Source organism: Electrophorus electricus, chromosome 14, assembly GCF_041902795.1.
Source record: "Electrophorus electricus isolate QZ-2024a chromosome 14, ASM4190279v1, whole genome shotgun sequence".
Taxonomy (NCBI): domain Eukaryota; kingdom Metazoa; phylum Chordata; class Actinopteri; order Gymnotiformes; family Gymnotidae; genus Electrophorus; species Electrophorus electricus.
The window spans coordinates 21,978,088-21,990,977 of record NC_137510.1 but is presented as its reverse complement, the minus strand read 5'-3'; the positions used below and the strand labels follow the sequence as shown (position 1 = coordinate 21,990,977).

Here is a 12,890-nt window from a genome sequence, read left to right as displayed (position 1 = left end):
TGGACTTAGGTATGGGCATGCGGTTATGGACGAGGCCCGGGTCCCTTAGAGCGCTGGACTTAGGTAAGGGCGTGCGTTTATGGACGAGGCCCGGGTCCCTTAGCGCGCTGGACTTAGGTACGGGCATATGTTAATGGACGAGGCCCGGGTCCCTTAGAGAGCTGGACTTAGGTACGGGCGTGCTTTAATGGATTAGACCCGGGTCCCTTAGCGCGCTGGACTTAAGTACGGGCGTGCGGTTATGGACGAGGCCCGGGTCCCTTAGAGCGCTGGACTTAGGTACGGGCGTGCGTTAATGGATGAGGCCTGGGTCCCTTAGAGCGCTGGACTTAGGTACGGGCGTGCGTTTATGGATGAGGCCCGGGTCCATTAGAGCTCTGGGAGCCTGACCACTCTTGCTCTACATCTTTTGGCCACACATTCACCCCAGAGCCAGTCCAAATGATCCCGTCACGACAGGGCCAAGTTATAGCTATAATCTCTCCTCACACTGTAATACACTTTTGCTTACAAACCTGCCTCAGCTCACAGGGTATGCATGGCAAGGGGCAGTCCCTGAGACCAGCAACAGTGTCTGAACCTCAGTTCCTCAATCATCCAGCACTACGTACAAAGAGACTTGGGACTCCATTCAATGCTATTCACTGACAGCCCCTAAAGACACTTTTTGTTAGGTCTAGTAGACTGGCTGATAATGTAAGTCAGGTTTAAGAACTACAGCAGAAATGGTCAGTGCTAGTTTGAGTTTTATTTGAAAATACACCAGTGTGATCTTGTTGCCCATCCACTTTTGCTCGAGAAAGCAGAAACAGAACATGCACATTTCGCAAAATCGTTCTAGTTGGAGTTTTCAAATGCATACATTTATAAAGGTAAACCCCTTTTACCTCCTGTCAGGTTTCCTGACAGAGACCTCCAGAGCACGTCCAGAACTGTTCGAGCTATGGAGCCTTCCCCTTAAGAGCACAAACCCAAAGCTGAAGTGTAGTGCATTTATGGCGGCGCATTGTTTGCTGAGGAGGTCAGACCGGCTGTGAGGTTTAGTCTCGTCGACCCTGTCAGCCCGGCCAAGGAGAGCTGCTGCCAGGGACAGAACGGGTGGCCGCCTCCTGTGGTGACTCCGGCTGAGCTGTGTGTCAGCACGGCACCTCCGGGGGCCACGGAGACAAACAGGGCCAGCAGGGAGCGCGGGGACAGCCGTGCCACATTCCGTCTGTGGTGGAGTCGCATACAGCCAGGCCATCACAAAGAAGGGCGTGAGGCCGGAGGAAATGTGTCAAGCGCGTGTGTACGTACGTGCGTGCGCCCAAAAGAGAATTAGTGTGAGACTTTTTATCACTAGGCAGATGGCTTGTTGTCTCTGAAAGAAGTCACGGAGAGTAAATGGAGCAACAGAGAGAAACAAACCGGGCTGGTTTCTCTCCCAGAGCGCCCTGTATTTTCTGCAGTCACAACAGAAAAGCGGGGCATTATAGAAGAGAACAAAAATACACAAGTGGTTCTTTATTGACACATGTAGAGAACATTCTGCTTAACATTAAAAAGTAGCTTGAACATGTAGCACCATTTTATATAGTTTAAAAACAGTGGTCATGTTTATTCAGTGAGAGTCAATATAAAGACTTCTTTATATCCTTTCTTCTGTGGGTATTTACAAATAATAACTTTATTGATAAAATTATAGACCTACGAAAAGTGCTGCAATTAAATAAGAATGTAAATACAAAACTAGTTTTCATATTGTTCTAATTTAATTAGTCAGCACAACACAAATAAGATAAAAAATGTGAAAAATCCAAAGCTTTTAAAGTTTTTTTCTTTGTTTTTCTTTTTCTATAGACTATATAATTCTGTTTCATGCTGATATGTTAATAAAAAATTGGATTACAGCCTAACAAATGAATACACTTCCATTTCAGTGAAATGGAGTATTATCGTAAAATGAAACACTGCAGCACGACACCTCACAAAAAGTCCCTCATTCAGAGACACTGTGTAGACCTCTACAGCATGAGTGACACTGATGATGTGCAGAAGCCCTTTCCAGAGAAATTCAGAAATACAGGTACACCTCATCTGAACGTCCCTCTAGGTGAAGTTTGGCTGGCAGAACACATCAGCAATAACAACCACAGAGTGAGAACCGATGGTTGAAGTGTTCCGAGAGTGTTCGAGGTGGTAGGACAGGTTGGTTGAGTCAATGGATTATAGAAAAATTCCATAATTATCATTATATTAAAAATTCTGATATATGAACATAAGAGCGCAGTAAGACTAAACACACTTTAGAACTATCCATTACACAAACAGAAGTTCAGTAAAGTTAATAATAGTCTTGTCACAGTATAAGAATATATCAGAGGACTGTATGTGGAAGCATGTAGAGAACGGCAAACCCCAGCCAATGTGTCCGCAAATATGGTTATCTGGAGCTACAGGAAAGTGTGGGGGGTGACAGCTTTTTGTTTTATGGCCGTTTTATGGCCTTCCATTCAGAGCATATAATGATGCATCCTTACTTGAATATTAATCACATCTCTAATATCTTTTTTTTCCCCAGATTAGTAGTGACAAGTTGGTGTGTTTGAAGTAATGAATCACTTAAAGTGAAATTTAAGTAACGAACATCATTTGCCTGTGATTTTGAACCAATTTCCTCCACCCACCCACCATTTCCCTCTCAATTTAGATTTAGATGAGTGCTAGCACAGTAGTCTGTCCTTAGTGTCACATGACAGCAGCCACTCAGCTGCCACTCAGCTGCCACTCACAGCCCAGGAGATGCAGTGAGCTGTACTGTTTTTTCTACATGCAAGATCTGACCTGGAGGCAACACCATTGTGTCGATTCGTGAGTTCCCGTTGGTAAATTCAACAACTTACTGTATAGCTGCACTCAACATCACTCATCACTCATATACTTTCCATATAGGAACAGCCATATAGGAACTGCCTTACAGGCTACTTATGGAAATACCTCACTGACCCCTAAGGAGGCAAATCTGGCCTGAGGCTTCACTGTGGTCAGCAGGGCTGTCAGGCTGTAGTGCTTTTCTAAAACATGCCTGACCCCATGAAGGGCTTGTGGAGCGTCTGCACTTAATCAAATTACACTGGACACAGAGAACAATTAGAAAATACTTATTGTTATTTATGATATCATTGTTCAGTCCCCCAGGTCTATAAGAAATATTCTAACGTATCTCTGCAGGGAATGGCTTAAAGAACTGCTGCTTGTTTAACAGGTGTCTTGCAATAGAACTGAGCAAGTTCAAGTTAAAAGTGCTGTATAAACACCCTGCATTGCTCACAGCTAATGATTTGGTCTTTGTGCCCCCTAGTGGCAGAAGAGCAAATCAGCTACCAGCTGACACATTTCACTAGCCAACTCAGATAACGACAGATTTCAAGACCTCCATGATAAATCAAATTTAAACAGTTTTGCAATATTGCCAATATCAAAGGATGATGGCCTATGCAAATATGTGTCACAAACAGCTCAGGTTTCTTATGACCTTTAAACACAACCCGTTCAGCCACCTGTCATTTAGGTTCACTTTCCTTGAAGAAAATCAGATTAGAATTCAGACTGTGCTTGCCCAGTGGTGCACTCTGATCAGACTCATCAATCAGCGAATCAGACAGCATGTCTAAACAAGAGCCCAAATCACGCAGCGCGGGTGAGAGGCGAGCGCAACAATGGCACGCTCGCCACCGTTATCCTCCATCGGAGTCTCCCTGACGAGCTTCTGCCCCGGCTGCGGGACAGTCAATCAGTCCTTGTCACGGGAGAGCTCGCTCTTTCTTAATATTCATTTTCCGCCGCATCAGGACAAATATTTGTCTTCCCACGTCTATTTGTGATGAATAAAGCTGAATGTGTAGGCCTAACAGTGTGTGAAAGACAAGACCAGAATAAACAAATACACTTACAGACAACTTTATTAGATACACCTACATTGCAGATGCACGTAATATGTATGCAGTTCGAGACTATAGCCCATCTGTGCACAGTTTGTTTTACCTGTCTTCTAGCCCTTTTTCAGCAGTCTGTTTTTGACCACAGGACTGCTGTTGGTTGGATATTTTGGACTCTCATTCTAGCAATGGGATCGACGTAAAACTCTCGTACCTGCACAACACCCACCATCGTGCCGCTAGCGCGTCAGTGTCCAGATTACATCGAAAACCTCCCACAACCCGAATAATATCTATATCTAACCAAGAGAGATGCGCTTATTCAAACCTCTTGATGTATGACGTACAGAGTGGTGAAAGCCGCAGTCTCAATGTCAGATTGGCTACAGTATGTAACTGTATGCACAGAAAAGGCACACGCACACATGTGCCTAATAAAGTTGTCAGTGAGTATATACAGACGAGCATGAAGATCGTTTGCAGCTGTGATACTGGAACACGAGACTGTACAGTCTGGTTCGTGAATGTATGGCACGGTACTATTACTCAGCAGGAGTCTAATAGCTTTCTGGATGGATCAAGCGCAGATGTCGACACACACCCTCACGCGAACTGGTTTTCTACATGTCAAACACAAACTCTGGTTGATTAAAGGGGTGATTAGTGACTGCATGTCTGATCAGTGGTCGAGCTCTCCTCACATGAGCCGTGTCTTTGTTAGTCATTTACCAGCTGCAGTCACATGTGCGTATTCCATTAGTATATTACACTGTGAAAGGAATTTACATTTACATTTATGGTATTTGGCACATGCTCTAATCCATAGTGAGTTACATATTTATAAGTAGCCACTAGCTTGCTTATGATAAAGGGGGCTGCTGACCTTGTCGCTGGGTCGGAAGGTGACCCTCCTGGGCTCGGAGCGTTGCCGACTGAGTCCGGGGTTGAGTTTGTCACGCAGCAGTGATGTGTAGCCCAGGTGCTGGTAGATGGGGTTGGTGGTCATTTTGGCAATGTATTCAGCCGCCTTGGTCTCGACGTAGAGGGTGATGAGGCCGTCTGTGACCAGGTCGTGCACCGATTCAAATCGCTTCTCACCCACGAAGTGCTTCCCATCATAGAAGAGCCTGTAGTTTAGAGTCTGACCCCCGAACCTGGGAGACAGAGCGGCAGGGGTGGATGGAGGAATGAAAAGATAAAAAGATGAAGGCCATTGTGTATGAACAAATGAGTGAGCGTCTGTGTGTGTGTGTGTGTGTGTGCGTGTGTGTGTCTGTGTGTGTGTCTATGAGTGTGTGTGTGTGTGTGTGTGTGCGTGCGTGTGTGTGTATGAGTGTGTGTGTGTGCGCGTGTGTGTGTGTCTGTGTGTGTGTATGAGTGTGTGTGTGTGTGTGTGCGTGCGTGCATGTGCGTGTGTGTGTGCGTGTGTGTGTATGTGTGTGTGTGTGCGTGTGTGTCTGTGTGTGTGCATGAGTGTGTGTGTGTGTGTGTGCATGTGTATGTGTGCGTGCGTGTGTGTGTCTGTGTGTGTGTGTGTGCGTGCGTGCATGCATGTGTGTGTGTGTGTGTATGAGTGTGTGTGTGTGTGCGTGTGTCTGTGTGTGTGTGTGTGCGTGTGTGTGTGCGTATGTGTGTGCGTGTGTGTGTGTGCGTGTGTGTGTATGTCTGTGCGTGTGTGTGTGTGCGTGCGTGCGTGTGTGCGTGTGTGTGTGTGTGTATGTGTGCGTGTATGTGTGTATGCGTGTGCATGTGTGTGTGTGCGTGTGTGTGTGTGTGTGTACCTCAAAGCGAGTGTGTAAGTGCCAGGTTGTCGCTGGCTCTCTCTGATAAGGTAAGCCCCCTCTGCTCCCCCCAGCAGCTCATCCGCCTGCTCTCTGGATATCAGGCCATGGAACCTGCGTGAAGAGTCCATGAACTACTGAGACCACATGCTTATACACACAAACACACACATACACACACACACGCGCGCATGCGCGCAAACACACAAGCACACACATAAACACACATAAGCACAAGCACACACACACACACACACAAATACTAGGACATGCATGCACTCCATCACACACACACTTGACACATCCCACACATTACTGTCTTTCTCTATCTAACCATTGCTATCATTCACACCCTCTCTTATTAACACCCACACATCAGGGAGTCTTGCACCGCCATCTAATTCCAGGCATAAAGAACACATCTCGCCCACTCACTGCACGTCGGACAGATGTTATTGTAAAAAGGACGAGAACACAGATAATAATGCGGTCACACACTCACTCGCGGCCATAGTGCCTTGGTCTGCTCTCCACCTGCAATGCCAGAGAAAGACAGAGACGTACAGGCAGAGACGGACAGAGATGAAGACAGTAAAGCAACGAAACAAATGACAGGTTTCACCTATTACACATCCCCCCCCCCCCCCCAAGTCTCTACAAATCCATTTAGGTCTGTAACACAACTGTGGACTGGGACATAAATTTGAAGTAGCCTTAATTATAATCGTTTAGTCCAGTCACACCATTACTGTGTAATGGACCTGCAGTGGTCCACAGAACATGTAATATACTGAAGGCTAAGAATGGCAGGCCCACTGGGGGAGCCAGTGAAACGGAGGGGCATGAGGTGGCCGCACTAACAGCAGGGTGGAGCAGAACCGCGGGGACACGATTCTGACGGGGAAGGTTGGGTCACACAGCACAGCTGAAAGGTCGGGTCAAACAGCCCAAAGCTGCCCGAAGGCAGATACAGCAGCGCCCACTGACATGCACCTCTACTGACCTCCTGTGGACATGTGATTCTCTTTGGTCTTGGCGCCTCCTGCTGCAGTTGGTACACTGTTGAGCACACACATACACACACACACAGACAGACGCACCCGAACTGAAAATTTAGCATCTTAATAAGTAACTGTGAGGCTAAAGTCGAATAATGATCTACAGGTAACGGCGCTGATGTTCTCGCCTGCAGACTGGATTTTAAGATCTTACTTGTCCAATTTCTCTCAATAAAGCTGCTATTTGGCAATGTCTGTTGTAAGAAACACTATACCGGAAAAAAAGTAGCTGTCAAAAGGAAAAAAGGGGACAGAGACTCTGTGTTTTATTGGTTATCGATCCAAGTGCTGAGTTTGGTCCAAGTGCTGTGGGAGGCCTCCAGCCGTTCACCCCAGAGTCTGCAGCTCTCCAGTCAAGTTAAATCTACCCCCACTCTGTCTTGCCCCCAAGTGGCTGCGCTAACCTTCCAGCCTTTCTCATGTTATCACTGAGCCCTCCGCTAGAAAAATGCATGTCACAGTACTTCACATTGGACAACAGACTAAGCGCTCTCTCTCTCTCTCTCTCTCTCTCTCTACATCTTCCTGTCTCTGTATGCCTCTCTGTATGTCATTCTCGCTCTCCCTGTAGCAGAGCGAAAACCATCCATCTTTGCCGCCTGGACCAGGTAATTCCCCTGCAGAGGGCCTCCGGATGCACACGCCACTTGTCTTTTTTTATTAAATTCTCCTGAAACGCGGGGAGGCACCGGCACATGCCATGGAAGCAAGCGGTTTAGGGATTAAGCACGCGCTCGAGGCTGCACTGGTGCAGCCGCTGAAAAATGAACTCGGGCCTCTGCAGGATGCAAATGGATAAATCAGCACCAACGGTCAGTCAGAGAATGGAGGGGCTGGGGGTGGGGCTGGGGGCAGGGCTGAGGGCGGGGCCGCAGAGCTGACTACGTCCGCTGGCTTTCAGGAACATAATGTTCTCCTTTTGATCATTACAAATCAGCCGTTATTTTAAACTCTCATCCCGTTCATAGGCACTACTGTGAATAAACATAACTGCCACTGAAAAAAAAAAACCCATCGGTTCTGAATATTGTAGACTATACCGGTTAACACATTTTTGCAAGCTGGTTCAAAATGTTTTCAGGCTTTCTCTTTTGTTCATAGTTTTTTGGTCCTGTACACTCTTAAATCATTATGAGAAAAGTATGTTGGCAGAGTACTGCCAACATTGAAGAGGCATGTTGCTGAGGCCAAATATATGTGAAAATCATACACCTTTACATTTCAGAAGTATGTTTGTACATATTTTAAGTATATTAACTTAAAATTAACATAAAATTTAATTGCACCATCACTTAATTGCACTTGCACTATCTAAAAATGGATTCAAAGACAGCATAAAAAATTACTTCAAGTTCTACATATTTTAGTCTGTGTCTGTAGGACAAAGAAAAGTAAAGGTTTGCTGCCCAGTGTTATAGATGAGGAGGATTTAGGAGATCTTGGCATGCCAGAAACAGATAACATGTTGTAAACCTCAAGGTATTACCCAGTGTTGAGATCCCAGCATGACTTATGAACAGCGAGCGTGTCTGGGATAGACTTTTGTGTAATCAGTACGAACAGCTGGAGCTTCGCTGTTCATTCATCTTCCTTCACTGTTTACTAGGATAGATTATTGCAGTCGTGGCATGTGGATCAAAGTGCTGAAAGCGACATACCCGTATGACTTGACTGTGGCCACTGAACAACAGCAGATATTCTGGGCTAGAACAAACTAGGGCTGGCAGTGCATATGTCAGACAGGGACAGACCGGGACAGACCGGGACAGGCCAGACAGGGACAGGCCAGACAGGGACAGACAGGGACAGAACGGGACAGACCGGGACAGGGACAGGCCAGACAGGGACAGACCGGGACAGGCCAGACCGGGACAGGCCAGACAGGGACAGGCCAGACAGGGACAGACCGGGACAGACCGGGACAGACCGGGACGCTTAGATCAAGCGGTGTGGCCTGGAGAACAACATTCACGGAGGGGGGTGCGCTGACACGGTTAGAAGTGCTCATATCATTCATTGTATATATTTTCAACTAACTTCAAAAGGGATACCTAGAGGAAATCTTACTGGTCAGTTCACTAGCAGTGTAGAGCTGTCATGAGTTTGATAGTCTGCTGAAACCATTTCACACTTACAGTAGGATTTCCATATTGGTGGTTGGTAGTCCTCAGGATCTGTAAAACAAAACAAAATGACATTTAAAAAAACACAAACAAATTCGTCAGCCATGCTGTATATGGTTAGGCTGTGAGTTGAACTCCTGCTTGTTGTGAGCTGAAATACTGAACCATCACCTGCTACCTCTCTTTGCCAGGTTGCAGGCATATTTAGTACCTCTGAAGTGAGTCTAGAGGGTCTGTTTCGAGGTTAATACTTTGTTTTGTTTTGTCAGAGCAGGGCAACAGAGGTTTACACAAAGCTGCACACCTCAACCCATCCTCTGCAGAGGCAGTGTGCTTTCATGCCAATTCCATTTAAGACCATGTTCAAGGAAAATCAATATACACACCCACTGCACTGCACACAATTACACCCACACACCGATGCTCAGCAAACATACACACACGTGCACGCACAGCTACTCTCACATAGTTATACCTACTCGATAAATGTTTTCATAAATATGCAAAGAGTGAAGCAACTAATAGTGCTAAGAGCACTATTAAAGTTGAAAAACAAAACAAACCAATACGCAGAGAGGAGTTAAAATCGAACAAAAAAATTTAAAAATTAAAAAAAAAAAAAAAAGACCTCCTTAATGGGTTTTGTGCAGCCTGGACAACTACAACTATATTTTAAACACTTCTAGAATTTGTAGCATGTAGTGTGGCATCAAGACAGTGGCAGACTGATTTTATTCCCTGACCATAAAGCTGCTATTTCAAATCTCTTCACAGTTCAATATCAGCATGGCAGGATTCAGGACTACGCCACAGCACATGCAGAAAAGAAAAACCGGTAGGACAAACATTTTTCCCCTTTAGGGTAAGAAACCTTCAGTGACCAGAAGCTCCCGTTACTGCTGCTTTACCAATTCTAAATAAAATGGATGCCATTTGATAACAGCTTTCTGTGAAACATTTAGTCTACAGTAGTTTGGGTAGGTTCTTACATAAGGGCCATTCTATCCAAATATCTGACACCTTACCACAAAAATGAGATTTAGCCAACATTAATGTGCCAGGAAATCATGCGTCATGTGATCATTCTCTGTAAGAAAGTGAATAATAATTATCAGCGATTCAAACTACAACTGTAGCATTTAAAATCAAGCCTGAAAGACAGTGGCACTGCTACATGACTATACTCCCTATGAGAAGACACAGGAGACATCAAAATCAAGACTTTTATCCTGAGGTTTCAGTTTGGTTTACTGTATTTTGGCAGCGATTTCCAAGTTGTCTGTCAACTGCAAGCTCAGATCTTTAGGAGTTATAACAGGATGAGTTATAACGAGACAACAGGTATGATCAAGCATTTTGCTGCATTCCTGTGATTTTCTGGCCACTTTTCAAAGGAGCAGCACACGGTGACCTGACAAATGCACCCACAGAATGCGTGAATTGACATACTTTAGATCAGCGCAGTGAGCGCCTTCACATGCTAAAGGAAAGCCTGGTCTTTAAGTTTTCCTAAATTTCTTTGGTTCATTTCTTCAGACAGTTTTAACATTCCCCAAGCTTATGTGCATTTCTGAAAACAAATTGTGGTCCACAACACCATAGTTTACTTGCAATAGGTTATAACCCACCCAATGAATTTTTCACGTTTCCGAATTTAGCAATTGTTTCAACAAATATGTCTATGAGACCACAATGAAAAGTCTCTTTAGCATTGCATAAGCACTGATGGTCAAAATCTTTAGATGTTTAGTCACTGTGGCAATAAACCCTGGTAGCATTCCTTAAATACACAATCTTAAGGAACAAGTGTTTTACTACTCTTTTTGACATTGAAGGTTTTACTGTACTGATGTCACACACATTTCCATGTTATTTGTTTATTTTTGCATTAAATGTGAATATTGTACAACAGTGAACAGCAGACCAGAAATCCTATACAGCACAATAAAGTAAAACACAAAATACATCAACACAGAAAAATATTGTGCTGCTGAAACATTAAACCCAGTAGCATGTGTTACTGTAACACAGTAAACCTGTACAGACTCCTGTATGTCTGGCTAAAGATTTAACAACAACATCACATTTGAGATTTTCCTTTGCAATGGAAGAGGAGAAAAATCTTGCATGCCTCAACCATCCCCTTCAGTGTTCTGCTTTGACGTCATCACAAGCAGCATCCACTGCGGCAAGCAGAGACATTTGGTCTCGAGTATATAATCACATACATTTATACTTCCATGCTGAAAAGAAATCGTCAGTCGGGTTTACGAATGGAGAATATGGTGATGGGAACTCGACAGGCAGCAATGATGACAGATGCGAGGTGGAATCTTTAATTAGACCGGACAACTACAACATTTGGCAAGTCATGTCTTACCAAACCTCTTTCATTCCTCAGGGATAAGATCTCTCTCTAAGGAGTGTCCAAGGACATCAGGAGATGTTGGGTGTTGTATATAGGCCAATACTATGGATAGGAGTACTCACACCATTCTCAGTTATTCTGGAGCACATTATTATATTGCCTCTACACTGCCTTGGAACATCCACAATAGTTCAGTGGCCTATTATATTTTAGTGACGCCTTCTGCCTTTGACCATATTGAAACCAGCCTCATCCACAAGCACTGGGGTGCGAGGACTTTCACTTCCTTCCGGTTCAGTTTTGCTCTGGATACAGTATACAAAATATCAAATCAGTTAAATAGATGCAGGTCTACACCCGGTACATATGCAGGCCTATACACTGTAAGTATATACAGTTTTATACACTGTATTCAGGCCTTAATGAAGGAAAACTTAGTGTGCACAACTGCTTTACCTGTACATACAGGTAACATAGTTACTTCACTAACACAGTTTCTCATGAGTTGTTGCATGGTCATCTAAAATCTCAACACTATTGTACAGATAGCTGACAGAGTCGAAGACTTGAAAGACATCAGTGCTCTCTAAAGCAGCACTCTGGATGCTTCTCAGTCTAATAGCATTATCTACAATGACCATGTTGCCATCTCTCACTCGTGCTGAGATGCTAAATCTGCACTTCTGCCACAAGCATTGCGAAGTTGTGCTACACACTGGAATTCATATTTGTAAATAATATCACTTTTATCCGTACTGTATTCCGAGTATCATATTTCCTATGGCATGACTTTCAGGAATACATTGGGCTTCTACTTAGTAGATTGCTGTAACTGGAATGCAGTAAAACGAATAATTCCAGTACTGAGTGAGTACATATGTGTTTCTCTGCAGCATGTTTGGATCACATTAGGCTGCACTTGACAGCCTGCCTCAGCCACTGCAGGGCCATGGTTAATTACACAATCAATTATTCTAGCTTGTATTTCATCTGGGAATGTCCTTCTGTCGGTTCCTCATAACATTGTCTTCACCTCACCACACCACCACACTTATTCCTCCTCCTCTTACATAAGCAGGCTGTTGGTCCTCTATACTGGCGACCTGGCCATGTTCCTCCATGTTCAGAAATTGTTGTTATTCTGTCAGACAAGCTCTATGTATATGTTTGACGATATCCATAAATCATGAGCGAGCACCTGTCAGCTAACGTGACAGAGTGTTTGACTGGTTGTTGCGAGAAGGTGTGAGATGTGAGACACTCCCCATTTATCAGTGAAGGATTCGGCCCTTTCTCTCACAGGAAGCTGCCCAGGTACTTGTGCAGTCTCTTGTGATCTCAAAGCTAGACTGCTGCAACTCGCTACTTGCTGGTCTTCCTCTAAGAGCCATCAGACCTCTACAACTTGCCCCGAATGCAGCAGCACGTCTGGTGTTCAATCTTACGAAGTTCACACGTCACTCCGCTACTGCGCTCCCTTCACTAGCTTCCAGTAGCTGCCTGCATCAGATTTAAAACCTTTATGCTTGCTACAAAGCCAAAAATGGAACAGGCCCTCCATACATGAGGTCAATGGTCAAAGCCTGATCCGTACGGCTTGACTTGAAAAACCGTACTTCAAGCCTCATGGAAGACTATTCTCT

At 44.7% G+C, this 12,890-nt stretch overlaps 1 protein-coding gene across 2 annotated transcripts in view; it reads right to left on the bottom strand.

The window, feature by feature from the left end:
* chn2 (chimerin 2) overlaps nucleotides 1-12,890 on the bottom strand; it is a 30,463-nt gene that overhangs the window by 8,214 nt on the left and 9,359 nt on the right. Inside the window, exons 2-6 of one of the 2 annotated variants that reach the window (XM_027000056.3) lie at nucleotides 8,892-8,930; nucleotides 6,702-6,757; nucleotides 6,201-6,232; nucleotides 5,699-5,812; nucleotides 4,801-5,071 (exon numbers count right to left, since the gene is read on the bottom strand). In XM_027000056.3, the coding sequence (XP_026855857.1) occupies nucleotides 4,801-5,071; nucleotides 5,699-5,812; nucleotides 6,201-6,232; nucleotides 6,702-6,757; nucleotides 8,892-8,930 (512 nt within the window). The remainder of the gene's footprint in view (nucleotides 1-4,800; nucleotides 5,072-5,698; nucleotides 5,813-6,200; nucleotides 6,233-6,701; nucleotides 6,758-8,891; nucleotides 8,931-12,890) is intronic. The other variant, XM_081696376.1, reaches the window with a different exon arrangement.